This window comes from Podarcis gaigeae (assembly GCF_964106915.1).
Source record: "Podarcis gaigeae genome assembly, chromosome: 7".
In the NCBI taxonomy this organism is placed as follows: domain Eukaryota; kingdom Metazoa; phylum Chordata; class Lepidosauria; order Squamata; family Lacertidae; genus Podarcis; species Podarcis gaigeae.
In genome coordinates, this window is record NC_139683.1 from 78,554,926 (window position 1) to 78,568,523 (window position 13,598).

The following is a 13,598-nucleotide window of genomic DNA, read 5'->3' on the forward strand; positions in this document are numbered from 1 at the left end:
TAGAGTTGTTTTCCCCAGGATGGGGAAGCAGCGGGACAAGGGGATGTGTGGATAAGCACTCAGTGTCTAAATATATGCTCCTTCATGTTGTTGTCGCCTATGAAAAGTCACCTTTCTACACAGTGCCAGTATTTTGCACAATTGAAACTGCTGTTCTATCATTCCAGTGTTGGAGCACCAACTTTGCCATTGATAACTGCTTATGTTGCTCCTCTCTTAGGTTCCATAGTATTCAGACATAATGCAGCAATATAGACACACCAGTTATTTCTTCAATACAATATTGAGGTGAATAATGGCCACTGAGCTACCACGGCTGTCCTATAGCAGTGTCAGCAGGAATGGGGTGTTATTTGAACAGAATATAATGGCTGTCTTGGCCAGAGAAGAAAGAAAATGAACCCAAGTGTAGTGAATTAGGTTAACAGGAAAGTTGTATGATCACCTGGGCAGTCTAGTGCAGAAATGAGGGTTGCAATTCTTAATTTCTCTTTACACCATGGATAGAGAACCTGCGGTCCTCCAGACATTTTTGACCCCAACTTTTATCGGAAGAACAATCGGGAATTATGGGAGTTGTAATCCCAGCAACATTTGGTAGGCCACAACTACCCTGTTCCTGCTTGTAGTTGCAGTTCATTATCATAGAATTCACACGATTCTTGGAGCCCAACTCCCTGCTCAGTGTAGGATCTGAAGTGCAACTCTAGCATGCCTGATAGCTGGCTGTCCAGCCTCCAGTGAAAGAGAGGTCACCACCTCCAACGGTTGTCTGTTCCACTGTCAGACAGCTGCTGCCATCAGGAATTGTCTCCTAGTTTCTAGTCTTTCCCTCTGGAACAACAGAGAACAAGTTTGTTCTGTCTTTTGCATGACAGCCCTTCAGATATTTGAAGGTCACTGTCATCCCTTAATCTTCTCTTCTCCAGGTTCAACATGCCAAGCTCAGTCAACCATTCCTGATAGGACCTTGTTTGCAGATCACATGACCCAGTTTGTTAGTCTCTCTCTTTAAATATGGTGCCCAGAACTGGACACAGTATTCCAAATGTGACCTGATGAATATGGAATAGAGCGGGCATAGGCAAACTTGGCCCTCCAGATGTTTTGGGACAACAACTCCCATCATCCCTGACCACTGCTCCTGTTAGCTTATGATGATGGGAGTTGTGGTCCCAAAACATCTGGAGGGCAGAGTTTGCCTATGCCTGGAATAGAGCTTAGCTATTTACTTTCCATGATCTGAATCCTGTGCTTCTATTGATGCAGCCTAAAAATGTATTAGCTTTTATTTATTTTTAGTAGCCGCATCGCACTGCTGCTTCATGTATTCGGCTTCCGATCAACTAAGGTGCCTAGATCCTTTTCACATGTATTACTGCCAAGCCAGGTTTCTCTCCCCGCCCCCCGCCCCCATCCTAAGATTCATCCAGCCCACATTTTACCACTTTATCAACAAGGATACCATGGGAGACCTTGTCAGACAGTTTGCTGAAATTCATTTCCATGATCTACCAGACTATCAAGCAGAGAAATATGGTTGGTCTTGAACGATACATTCTTAATGACACAACTTCACACCACTCCAGTCCTAGGTATAATTTACCTCCGTTCCCTCCTGTCAAAGGGAGGAGGGAAATTTAAAAAATAGCCACTCTTGCATTGCCGATTACCCCATCCATGTCACATGACCAAGCACAGGATGTGGTACAACTCAGCTCCCAGTCACAGCATATCTCAGGTAGTAAGTAATCAAACACAGAGTTCATAATTTGGATGACAAGGCACACAACATTGGGCTATGGGTCTCTGGCTCCACATATTGTGCACACTGGAAGCTTACAGGAGGGGGGCTTTGTGAAAAAGGCACTGTGCCCACTTTGCATGAAACAGCCTGGTCTCACAACACACATGTAGGAACTTGAGCACGTTGCTAACACTTGTCTACCTAGATCCCTAACAGGTACCTCACTTCTGAGACTTCAGAAACAAGCATCCGACAGCAAACTTCTGTCCAACAACTGAGGCTGCCAGGGCAGAGCACCCCACAGAGGTAAGCAAAGGAAATGGAAAACTCATTCTTCAAAGTGCAGTTCCTATGTCTTCCCTCTCAAACACTTCATTGCCATGCATTCCATAACCTACCTTGAAATAATGTGAATGCTTTGTCTTGTATGAACGGTCTTTTCTATAACTCTTCCACTGCTCCCCAGATGGTGGGGAAGTCCTCATCGTCACATGCCTACAATCTGCTTGTTGGCAAAAGTCTACTTCAGCCATTCCCACAGTTGGCCAAACCCTCACGCGCACATTTGTCTTACAGGATCACAGCCCAGGTGCAAGGAGCAGAGAGAGCTATCATCAAACATACACCCCTCCAAAAGGAGAAAAAGTGAGTGGATTCAGTGTCTCTGCCGTCTCTGTCAGGTGGGCTACTGGTGCATAACCACAAGCACTGTACTCCGTTGACACCTCTCTCTCACTGTGAATGCATAAATCCTCTCTGCGCATGCAGCCAGAGGGACTGCCTGCTCCAGCTGCTGCCTCTTGCTCATTGTTCACTCTCTCTTTTGGTGTCCTCTCTGCAGGCTGCTCTCCCACAGGTACAGGTTGCACCCTGATCCACATGAACCAAAAGGGAGCCCCAGTCTCCCCAAAAGCAGGAAGGAAGATGCTCCCAGCCGTTCTCCTGTAGGGCTGCTGACCTGCTTCCTCCAGGGAGGCACCTTCACCACCTTCATCCTCGCAGGCTCCACAACGGCCAATAGTGCAACAAGTGGCTTTCCTGATGTGGTTCGGGTGCCGTTAAGAGACTCGGCTGCAGCTGCTCTGCAAAGCCCACTGTCCAAAGCACAGGAGCCCTGCTGGAGGGGCCGGGTGGCAACCGTACACACTGCCTTCCGTTTCAGGATCTCTTCTTGACGTCCAAGTGCTGCTCAATAAAGACTTTGACTCTACCATATGTATTGCTTCTTCATTGCTAGTGAGTGGCAGATGGGTCTCTGAAGGCAGTGAGCTGGGAGTTGGAGGAGCTCAGCAGCCTCTCCTCTCTGTATTTGTTCAGGTACTCTAGACTGCAAGGGGGTGCACAAGGTGGGGTTGGTGCTGCTATTAGGGTGTATAAGGCTGTATTTGAGGGCGTGAGGAGGGGGAGGGAGATTTAATCTTGTTGAGTGGCTAGCTTGCCAGGTAAGACGTGAGGCAACATACTGGGGTGAAAAGGGGAGATGGATCACATGGGTTGCCAGTGGGAGGGCTGGTCTCATGCAGGAGCCATTCTATTGGCCCATGTAGTGCTCCTTCCTGATTGGTTTAGGTAAGCCATCGTGTTCTCCTCTCTCTGCTTTTCCTAATACGGTGCTGGAGCCTCTGTGTGTAAAATGTGAGCTGTCTCCTTCTGCAATACCTGTGTTCATTGTGTCTGGGTGTTGGGGCAGGGGACAGAAATATGTGCCCTTTGATGCCTCTGGGTTTGGGGTGGGAGGATTGTTTGCTGCTGTGCTTGAGAGGTTAGGGAGCAGCTCTGTGCCATTTTGCAGTGTGGGTTTGAATCCCAGGAGCATCCTCTCTTTTCCCCCCGACATCACATTTTTAAGCGATGCCAAAGGTAAGTGAAAGCATCAGTTCCCCCTTAGTGTACGCTTGGAATCCTTTCTGCTGGTTTTGGTTGCTTGCTTCTTTTGAACCCAAGGGTGGATTTCTGAGCCCTTGGAGCAGAAGGGATGTGTTGTGTGGGCTTTCCTCCCTCCCTGTTGTTTGTTGTGCTCGTGAGGAGCATAAGGAAATCCAAAACCCTGTTTAGAGGAATGCCTAAGGACTGACAATACCTGGGTTGTTGCTGGCTCTGCCACTGAAGGCATGAGAATGCTGTGCTTTCAATGTGTGTGCTACAGAGGTGCCCCATTGCCATGCATTTGTTGGCTGGATTTGTGTCTAGGAGGCTCCCCACGCAGAAATTTACTTCTCAGCTTCTCAGCTCATGGAGAGAGAGAGAGAGAGAGAGAGAGAGAGAGAGAGAGATAGATACGTGGAGGAAGTGTTATGGGGGCAGGATTTGGATGTGCACTCCCATTGTCCCTCACACTATTTGCACTGCATGGAGGTGGTGGGACCCCAAATAGGGCTAAAGTAAGCCTCCGTTGTCAAAAAATGGATAAAATATTGAAGAACACAATTGCTTTTCCAAATGGGTGAAGCAAATGACCCAGATTGACAGTGAGGGAGGGAAGCTCATAATTTAATTAGTTTTGTGTTACACCTATTGGCTTTGTGCAAGCTTGCAAATTTAGCTGGAGATTGGGAAATTTGGGTGGCTTGGGGTTAAGTATGACAGGATAATAGAGAGTCTGCACTGGGATGTTACTTGTTTTCATGACTTGATAAACAAAGAAATTTTAAAAGTATTTATTCCTACAGCAAGCAGTAACTGTTTACGTTTACTTTATTGCTGAGAGAGTTCATAATTTCAGTAATAGAGGAAACTGTGATGTCTCCAGCCATGCTAAATGGTCTGACTTGGGGTTTGTCTCCTGTAAAGCAGTCAATCTATGTCTATTTACAGTGCAGGAAGATGGAATCTGTCCAGTTCTGTTTATTATTACATTTACAAGTTTCAGCCATGTGCCTTTTGGTGTAATTAGTGGTCCCTTTTCAGAGGGGTCAGAAAGGGGGAGGGTATTCCCAAACAGATACCACTAGCATAAGACTAACTTCTGTACGATGTCTAGATAGCCTTTTTTTTGGTATCTTATGTATAGGTATTTGAATACATTGAATTCCAGACTCCTTGAACGACAATTGTTAAATTTAACTGCTTTTTTTTTTGACCAGATGCTTCAGGTTTTCAAATAACATCTGGTTGCTTCACATGAGCTAAACGATTCCAGCCTTTCTGTCAAAACGGATTACCCTTAATGTAGATGCATATAAGGTTATTGTTAAGTGGTTGAAGTAGCATCATTCCTAAGAATTTGTGCCTGTTTATGTATTTACACCAGCGGTAGGTTTTTTATGTACTTGTGCGATGAGAGAGGTTAAAAATCCAAATTTGTTTTTGTTTGCTAGCAAGTGCCCCAGCCTCACCTCGGGAAATGATCACTTTAAAAGAAAGAAAAACAGACTACGAATCAACCGGAACAAATGCTACTTATGGAAATAAAGGAGAGCACACTTCTAGGAAAGACGCAATGACAGGTGAGGCAGATGTTGTCGCATGTTATACATTCAAAAACAATTGAAGCAAAAGTATTGCATATACCTGTATGCAACACATTTGCAGGCTTTAAGGTTTGCGGAGCATCTTTAGAGTCCTTCCCAAATGTAGCTGTGTATTTGTATTGTTTATCATTATGCTGCGATCTGAGCTCCAGCTGACATTTCCTTGTACTTGTGATATTACTAGTGGCCATAAATTGAGCCCGTATATTTTGTATGTGTCGTACATTTAAACAGGTCTGTATTGTAGCTGCAAGCAATAAAGCATTGCTGGGTTAGATAGGAAATTATGATTTCTGTTCCTGCAGCATAATGTTTAATTCAGTGATAAAGCTTCGTATAGGAGAGAAGCTTGCATTCTAATTGTATTTTTTCTTCCATGGGGAAAAGAGGTTTTATCTGGTTTTATAACAACATTCCCCCCACCCAAACAGAAGGGCAGAGACGTGACTTGCACTACACATTTTGGCTTTGTGGTGTAACCCTAGATGAGCACGTGTCGTGATCTCTAGCTATAGCTTTTGCATGAATATCACATGGCTTAGCAGAAATTTGAATAACCACGCATCAGATGAGTACTCTAATCACCAGGACTTCATTTATATCTTTTTGTCTGTTTTATCCTAAGGGGTTATAATTTTTTTCCTACTCTCTTTAGGCACACCTCAGTGAAAAATATCTCATTCCTCCAAAGCTTTGAGGAATCAGCTTAATTATTTATTGGTGTTAGCTACTGGATATTTAAGACCTGGATGTTTGTGTTGCTTTCTGAAAGAGCTGCCACTCCTCTCAAGCGGAGGCCAGATTATTCTGGGCAGAGCAGGAAGGATCTGGCCCATAGGGGGCTGTGCGGGGGGCAATAAAGTGCATTAGTGGATTTGTAGGGAAACTATCTCACCCAAGCCTGCTGTTGGGAACTGCTGCCTCAATTTGGCCCGCTCTGCCAGTTGTGGGAAATGGTTGGCAAAATAAATAACTTGAAAGGGAGAGAGACTGTAGGCTTGTCCACTCATTCTGGTTATCCCACCCATCCAACTCAGATTTGGGCTTAGAGAGAGAACAAACTTACTACATGCTAAAAATTATTGTCCAAATACACACACAAGAGGGAGGCATCAGCCGACTTGACAGAATCCTGAACAGGGACACTTGTGAAGAGGACATCTTAAGAGGCCTTGTGCATGTTGACTAGTCCTGTAATTTGGGAGCATTTAAAACCATGCAACTGCAGGTGGCTAAAGGTAGCTGTGACCAATCTGCCTTGGCCTCAGCTTGGTGACAATCTCCCCTCTCAGCACCTACCCATCTGCCAAGCTAAGCACTTGCTGGGCTTGTGCTGCTATCATGCTGAAGCATCTGTCCAGTTGTGACACCTTGCACGGTGGCGGCTCACCTTCCGTTCCCCACTACAGGCACAATTTTATATTTGTAGCAAATCCCTATATTAACCAAAAGTTTAAGCAGAAGGCAACAGAGAGGTGGAAATGTGTTGTTGCAGCTTCCCTGGATATTTTTGGTTGTGCACAGAACCTGTTTAAACTTAGAGCTGTTCACTTTTCACTTTCTTGAAATGGCTGTCAAAGTAAGCTCTCTCCCCCTTCATTTCCAAGGGGGCAACATTTGGCCCCTGGGTGTGAAACATACAAGCATGGTGAGATGGAGGGAGGCTCAGCTACCAAGAGAACAGGTGGGAAATTGTATGTATAAATATTAACAAAAGTAAATAATAAGCATTCGTAATATTTAATTCCAGAGGTGGTAAACCACAGGCCATATCAGGCAAACTAGGCTGTTTTAAATGGCCTTCCATCACAGCACTAGGCTTGGAGGAAAGAAGATGCCTTTGCCTCCTGGCATTACTGCAGCTTCAAAAAGTCAGGATGCTTGGAGGGTCAGGGGGGAAATTCGAAGGGAATTTGCGGGAGAGGCTGCACAGATGCAGAAAGAGACCAAAGGGCAGGGGGGACAGGATTGTTAGTGAGTGTGAGGAGGGCTGCAAGGGAAGTCAGAGGGAAGAGAATAAATTCTGGGTTGGCAAGCCCAATGGCAATCTACCTAGGAAAGAATGGAAAATAGCATAGGATGATACGAGAAACCCTACATTACAGAAAAGGAACTAGACAGTGGAGCCCAGAGGTGAGAAAGGATCCCAAACTCTAGTGGTAGGGATCCCATCTGGCTCTTTCTTAATTTTCTAAGAATTCCTGCATCACAGCATTGGACTTGAAATCTACAGAACCTCTAGACTGTGGTACTTCCTTTCCTTGCTGAGATTCAAGAATGGTACCAGGAATCGGGAGCTGCTGCCATTCTAAACGTCTCATTCAACAGCAATTCTATTACATTGAGGATCTAACACAATTTGCTACCACTGATCGCCAAATCCTTCAGGTTTTCACCAGGATTTCAGCTAACAGAGCCAAAATATGAAACAAAATGGACAAAAGCTATGTCATAGCCAGCGTGGGATCCTTCGCTCCTCGCTAGATTCTGATCCATCAAGAATTCGTGACCAGCTTCCACATTCTAACAAGGTATTGTGCTTTTGGTGTTGGATTGCAGAGTTTGAGACCAGGGTCGTCACTTCACACATTTACTCATGGCCAATTCCAGTATCTGTATAATGCAACTTTTGCACATTCACACTTTACATTAAAATGTTTCCCCAAAACTTAAAGTTGATGACTTGATTTTGGAGGACATGCTTGCTTGTCACAATCTAATTTGGTAACACAGAAGGCCATACAAATATATTAAGACTTTATAGGAGTTGCAGCACATTCAAGCTTATTTGAAACTCCCTACCTACAGATTATCAACCAGGCGCCGTCACTGTATTCTTTTTGCTGCCTGCTAGAAATGCCATTGTGAATTTTAATCTTAACTTTTTCACTGTTTGAAAGTATTAATGGCATCAATAAAAATTTACATCTTGTAAACTGCTTTAAGGGCTTTTTTTACACTCAAACAGTGTATAAATTTCATGCTATTAAAAACATATTAAGCAAGCCCTAGTAAAGGCAAAAAAAGTTTATTGCACTTTATCTACACCAGTGCTTTTTCATACATATTTGACCACCAACCCCTTCTCTCCCTCCCCCCCCCTTTTGCCTGCAATTTTCTCTATGCCTCCTCTAACTCGCTTGTTTCAATTGGGCACAAATATACACAAGTAATATCCTCATTGCTCCCCTGTCATATTCAGCATATCATGAGCGATAAGCTTAGACAACAAAGCCAAAAATAATTGATCTGCAACAGTTTGCATTATCTGATTGACAACAGAGATCACAAGTCTTATTTGCTTTTTCAGGTTACCTCATCTGAGCTTGGGGCACGTCGTTACCACATCAAACGAAGCCTCGTCTGAAGAGAAAGGGAAGAATAAATGAAAGAAAAACATATTCTCTTTGTGTATGAAATGTATACATCACCTTGAAAAAGAACCTCAACAGGCATGAAAACAAAACAGGCTCAGCCAACCTTAACAACCGTTCAATAAAACATACTACAAAATTGCAGCTTTGTGGGCCTTTTCTTTTTTTTAACTCCCCCCTGGCCAGATATTGTACACAGGTCTTCTTTAAGATTGCTTTGCAGGTACAGATATTTGTTTTCCAATAGCATAAAGATATCAAACACATGTGCACATATCCTGCCTCTGAATAAGTGCTTAAGTGCTAGCAGGGAAGGGAGATGATGGAAGAAAGCAGCAGCAAGAATTCCCTGTTGGAATGAGCCTATTACTCCCAGATCTGACCCTTGAAGGAATCTGGACTAAAGAGTGGGGCAAAAACCCTAAGTTTTCCATTTCATCCCCACCAGTAACAAGATTTGGTTCCAATACTGTATCTATTATGTGTTCAGATATACAGCCTCTCCCATGTCACCAGAGCTTTTATTATTATTCAGCTTCACTTGGCAATCTCTATTATCAAGTGCCTCCTTACAAAAATCAAAACTACAACACCCGTGTCCGATATTTTTTTTAAAAAGAGCTTTTTGATTGAGCTGCTTGATGCCACCTCACTCCAAATTTCTAAGCACCCACATAAAGTGGCCTTGCAGAGGAGGAGGAACAATGAACCCAGAATGACTTCCAGATAAAGAGCTCAGAAACCTAACAAGCAGCTAATGTCACACTTGTCTGACTTTGCCACAAGGAACAACCAGGACCCATTCAGCAAAGGGATAGTCTGGCCACACTTGTAACCTCAAGCTTGGGCTACTGTAATGTGCTGCCCTTGACATTGGTCTGGAAACCGCAGCTACTGCAAAATGCAACAATAGCTGTGCCGGGGTGCTTTACTACATGCATGCTGCAACACTTTTAAATTGCACTGCATGCCAGCTACTGAACTATGTTCAAGGTTTTGGTTTTGACTTACAAAGCCCTGAAGCACTTGGAACGAGGCTGCCTACAAGAGTGCATTCTTTCCTACTGCCTTCTTATGATTTCCTAAACAATTGCAACCTTGGTGTTTATAAGTGATTCACATGCTGTTTTAAAAGCCAAGTTCTATATGGCCACAAGTGGTTTGTTTACATGCAAAATGGCGAATTTGCAGTTTAGACTATGATATGATATGTTCCCGACTCTTGGGTTTCAATCCTACTGGAGATAATGAGCCATTAGGGGGTAATGAATGCCACATGCTATAATTATCTGTTCTGTGAACAAATATAGATGGCCTGTAGCTCTTGACAATCAAATTCATTGAGTGACTCCATGCTCTGGTGTATCAATGGAAGAAAAATCCCTTCTGTCATAGCGTATTGGTTATTTTATACATCTCTGTCATTTCCCCTTTTAGTGCCCTTTTCCTAAACTAATAAGGCCCAAGATGGTTAGCCTTTCTTCACAGGAAAATGCTCCAAAACCTTCATCGTCTTAATTCGCCTTTTCTGTGTCTGCTCCAGTCCTGTAATAACCTAAACAGAAATGGGGCCATCACCAGAACTGTGTACAGTGTTTTCAATGTGCCTGCATAACTGATTGCTAAGAAATGCATGATGATGCTTGCCTGTTTAAACCACGAATTACCCTTTTCACTTGCTACTAGCTGGCTTTCTGTTTCGTAACACAATTCCCTTTTCTCCCCCCGCTTCTCATCTTCAGCTCAGAACACTGGAATCTCTACTTTGTACAGAAATTCTTATGGTGCACCTGCTGAAGATATTAAACACAACCAGGTATGTGGCCAGAGCAATTCATTGGTTTTTGAGCCATAACAGAATCTAACACATAAAGAAAATATGAATTGTGGGGAGGGCATTTTTGTGAAACTGTTGCCAAACTCTTGGTTTACTTATTTTTCAAATTAAATTTATTTATTTTTCAAATTAAAGTGATGGCCTAAATGCTCATGATTTTCACACAGTGTAATTCGAAAATATAGAATCAAAGCCATTTGAAAATAATATAGAATCAATGCAATAAACTTAGTATTATACTAGTTCCAGCACAGGAATGAGGGCATAATAATGATGTAGTCTTTAACGATAAGGAAAGCAAAGTTCGGGTATTCTTACCTTTGCCTGTATCACCACCACTCCAGCAGTGTTCCTGCAAGAAGGAAATATATAATCACTTTTTCCGATCAAAGTTTGTATAAAACTATCTGATAGCAATTGTTAATTGTTAATGCTTTTCGGGGAGGGGTATTAACAATATGCATGCAAGGATTCTATAGGATTCATAATATATGAAGAACAGTTCTCTGCTTCACATTTCTTAATTATTCCCATCTAATAATAATAAATTTTATTTATACCCTGCCCTCCCCGCCCGCTCAGGGCGGCTAACACCAGTAAAATTACAATAAAAACATAATGGGGGGGATTTAAAATACAGGTTAAAATGCAATTTAAAATGCAGCCTCATTTTAAAAGTAGCCCATAGATCAAAACCATAAGGGGAGGGGAAAAACACAAGGGTCAGACTGAGTCCAAACCAAAGGCCAGGCAGAACAGCTCTGTCTTGCAGGCCCTGCGGAAAGATGTCAAGTCCCACAGGGCCCTAGTCTCTTGTGACAGAGCGTTCCACCAAGTCGGGACCAGTACTGAAAGGCCCTGGCCCTAGTTGAGACCAATCTAGCCCTGGGAAATGCCAACATTTACAGGTCAAATATGGAAATGAGTGTAAAACTCAGCAGTTGCTGAAGACCATGTTCTTTTTGAGCAGCATCAGTAAATGTCACAAATATCTGTGTTATGATGCATTTACCAATCTGCCATCATAAACAATAAGTAAATGTCATCTCAAGGCTAAGGAAAAAGGATTACATCTGGCCAATATAATTTAGTCTTGAGATGTATTAGTAAATGTCAGGATGCCCTGCCAAAACTTGAAGAATTTCTGGTTAATGGTGTTCTGACATTTTCTGTAACAAAAATATAGGAAAAGAAGATGGCTTCTCTTCTGCTGCTGTTTCACTGGGCTTTGCTAATGGGAGGAGCTGTGGTCTAGGTGACACATGGCAATTAGCCATGATTTGTTTGAAAACTAGCTGGGGTGGTTTTTGTTGTTGTTGTTGTTGCCAACAAACCACAGTGTGAGCCCCATAGCTTACAGATCATGGTTTGTTTTACCATGGTTTGGCATTATCTTTGAATTCAAAAACCTTGCTTAACCATGGTTTGCTAGGCCACCTCACCCCAGACATTTGGCAGAGACATGAGAAGAGCAACTGGAAAACAAACCACTAGTTGCAGGAGCAAGCTATGAGTTGTTTGTGAGGTACCTCATGCCTTGCTGAGCAAACCTTGGTTTGAAGGTAGTAGATTATGCAGGAGATAATCCAAACATGTAAGGTCTGAACAGGAGCAAAAGACTATGGTTTAAAGGGCCAAAGGGAGGGTGTGATCAGGGTCAAGGGTCGGGTTCCAGAGAAGACAGTAGGACAAAGCAGTATCTACTTGGCTACTTGAGCAAGAAGTTGCTCAGGCTGAGGGAGCAAGGCTTGTGCAACAATTATATAGAGAGAGCCCGTGGTCTGGCTAGGCTGAAGTGCAATCTCTGGCCATTACATGGGTGACACCGCAGTTCAACAGAGGTCAGTCCAATGATTCCTCCTGCCTGAGCTTCTGCATCCGACTCGCAGCATCTTACACAGCAGAGTGCACATTTTCAATCCAATTTGTTTTTCCGGCATTCTGTGTGGAATGAGCTATATTTTACCCCAGTCAAACACCAAAAAGTATCCTTACCTCTGGACTGCACTCTGCTAAACATCTTAGATCAAAAGAGCTTCTCAAAATTGAATCCTGGGGAAAAATAATAGTTATTATTATTAGACATTTATTTGTATGCCACTTTTTGTTCCTAAAGTCCCCAAACGTAAGGGCAACGAATTAAATTACAACTGCACAAAAATACATTAAAACAAGATAATACCATCAATCATACCAGCAGTATAGATCAGCAGGATCATGAGATCAGGGGATACATCTGTTGTCATTAAAAGCAGAGCAAAAAAAAAAGTGTCTTTAGTGTCTGCTGAAAAGAAGGGATCATGTTTGTGTGTCAGTGTGCCTGCTTCTAGAGTTCTTTAGTAAGTACTTAGGACTGAAAAGTTCAATACATTGGTACCTCGGGTTACAAACAGTCCTGCTTACGAACGCTTCGGGTTATGAACTCCACAAACCCGGAAGTAGGTGTCCCAGGTTGCGAACTTTGCCCCGGGATACGAACATAATCTGCTTCCAGGGCCACAAGTTAAAAACGTTTCGGGTTAAGAACGGACTTCCGGAACGAATTAAGTTTGTAACCTGAGGTACCATTGTAATTTCAATTAGCTTGCTGCCTGAATATGGAGGCAGGAAGCACAATGTAGGAAGTTAGCTCCTTGTCATCTTGCTGAGCTTCTGGTGTTCTTCCAATTTAATACTTTGAAAATTATCTATTGGTAGTTTATTTCTCATACTGCTTTAACTGGAGCTTGGAAGATACAGCAGAAAAGTGCCTGGGAAAGGGAATCAGCTTTACGCTATGTACCATGAGACATTTCCGAAGCCTTTTTCTTCCATTTTTTCTCTGGTTTGCAAATGTTCCCACAGTCCCAAAAAGCTTGGCGACCCTTGTAGCAGACCCTTTGCTCTTTAACCGTCTCTTTAAGCAAAACTCTTTAAGTCTGTTAGGAGCAGTAATCAATGCAAGTGCAAAGCAGTCCATTTAGGAAGATCAAGCAAAACAGTGCAATTAATTTGGGGTGGGGGGGGTGGGGGCCTAAGAGATTATGAATGCAGCTGCTGAAATGCTGGGAGCATTCATACTGCCAGCCCTAATAAGCATTGTTAAAGTGGAAGCATCTTATCTTCCTCCCTAAATGATAGCTTGATTCCCATCGCAGCACTAATACCTAACAAGCTGAGGCTTATTGTTC

The 13,598-nt window shown here is 43.1% G+C and overlaps 2 protein-coding genes across 10 annotated transcripts in view; one reads left to right on the forward strand and one right to left on the reverse strand.

Annotated features, from left to right (window-relative positions):
* LOC310848310 (catenin delta-2) overlaps window positions 1-13,598 on the forward strand; it is a 204,860-nt gene that overhangs the window by 189,935 nt on the left and 1,327 nt on the right. For all 6 annotated transcript variants that reach the window (XM_083747179.1, XM_083747182.1, XM_083747181.1 and 3 more), the window contains 2 exons: window positions 5,065-5,193; window positions 10,334-10,407. In XM_083747179.1, coding sequence (XP_083603305.1) covers window positions 5,065-5,193; window positions 10,334-10,407 — 203 coding nt within the window. The remainder of the gene's footprint in view (window positions 1-5,064; window positions 5,194-10,333; window positions 10,408-13,598) is intronic.
* The window catches only part of LOC310848408 (uncharacterized protein), a 70,994-nt gene that overhangs the window by 40,004 nt on the left and 17,392 nt on the right, over window positions 1-13,598 (reverse strand). For 3 of the 4 annotated variants that reach the window (XR_014566326.1, XR_014566327.1, XR_014566328.1), the window contains exons 3-5: window positions 12,424-12,480; window positions 10,747-10,780; window positions 8,266-8,580 (exon numbers count right to left, since the gene is read on the reverse strand). Coding sequence is in view for 1 of the 4 variants with exons in the window: in XM_083747468.1 (XP_083603594.1) it covers window positions 8,534-8,580; window positions 10,747-10,780; window positions 12,424-12,480; window positions 13,211-13,387 (315 nt within the window). In the remaining 3 variants the exon portion in view is untranslated. Of the gene's footprint in view, window positions 8,581-10,746; window positions 10,781-12,423; window positions 12,481-13,210; window positions 13,597-13,598 lie in introns of those variants that run through there. The other variant, XM_083747468.1, reaches the window with a different exon arrangement.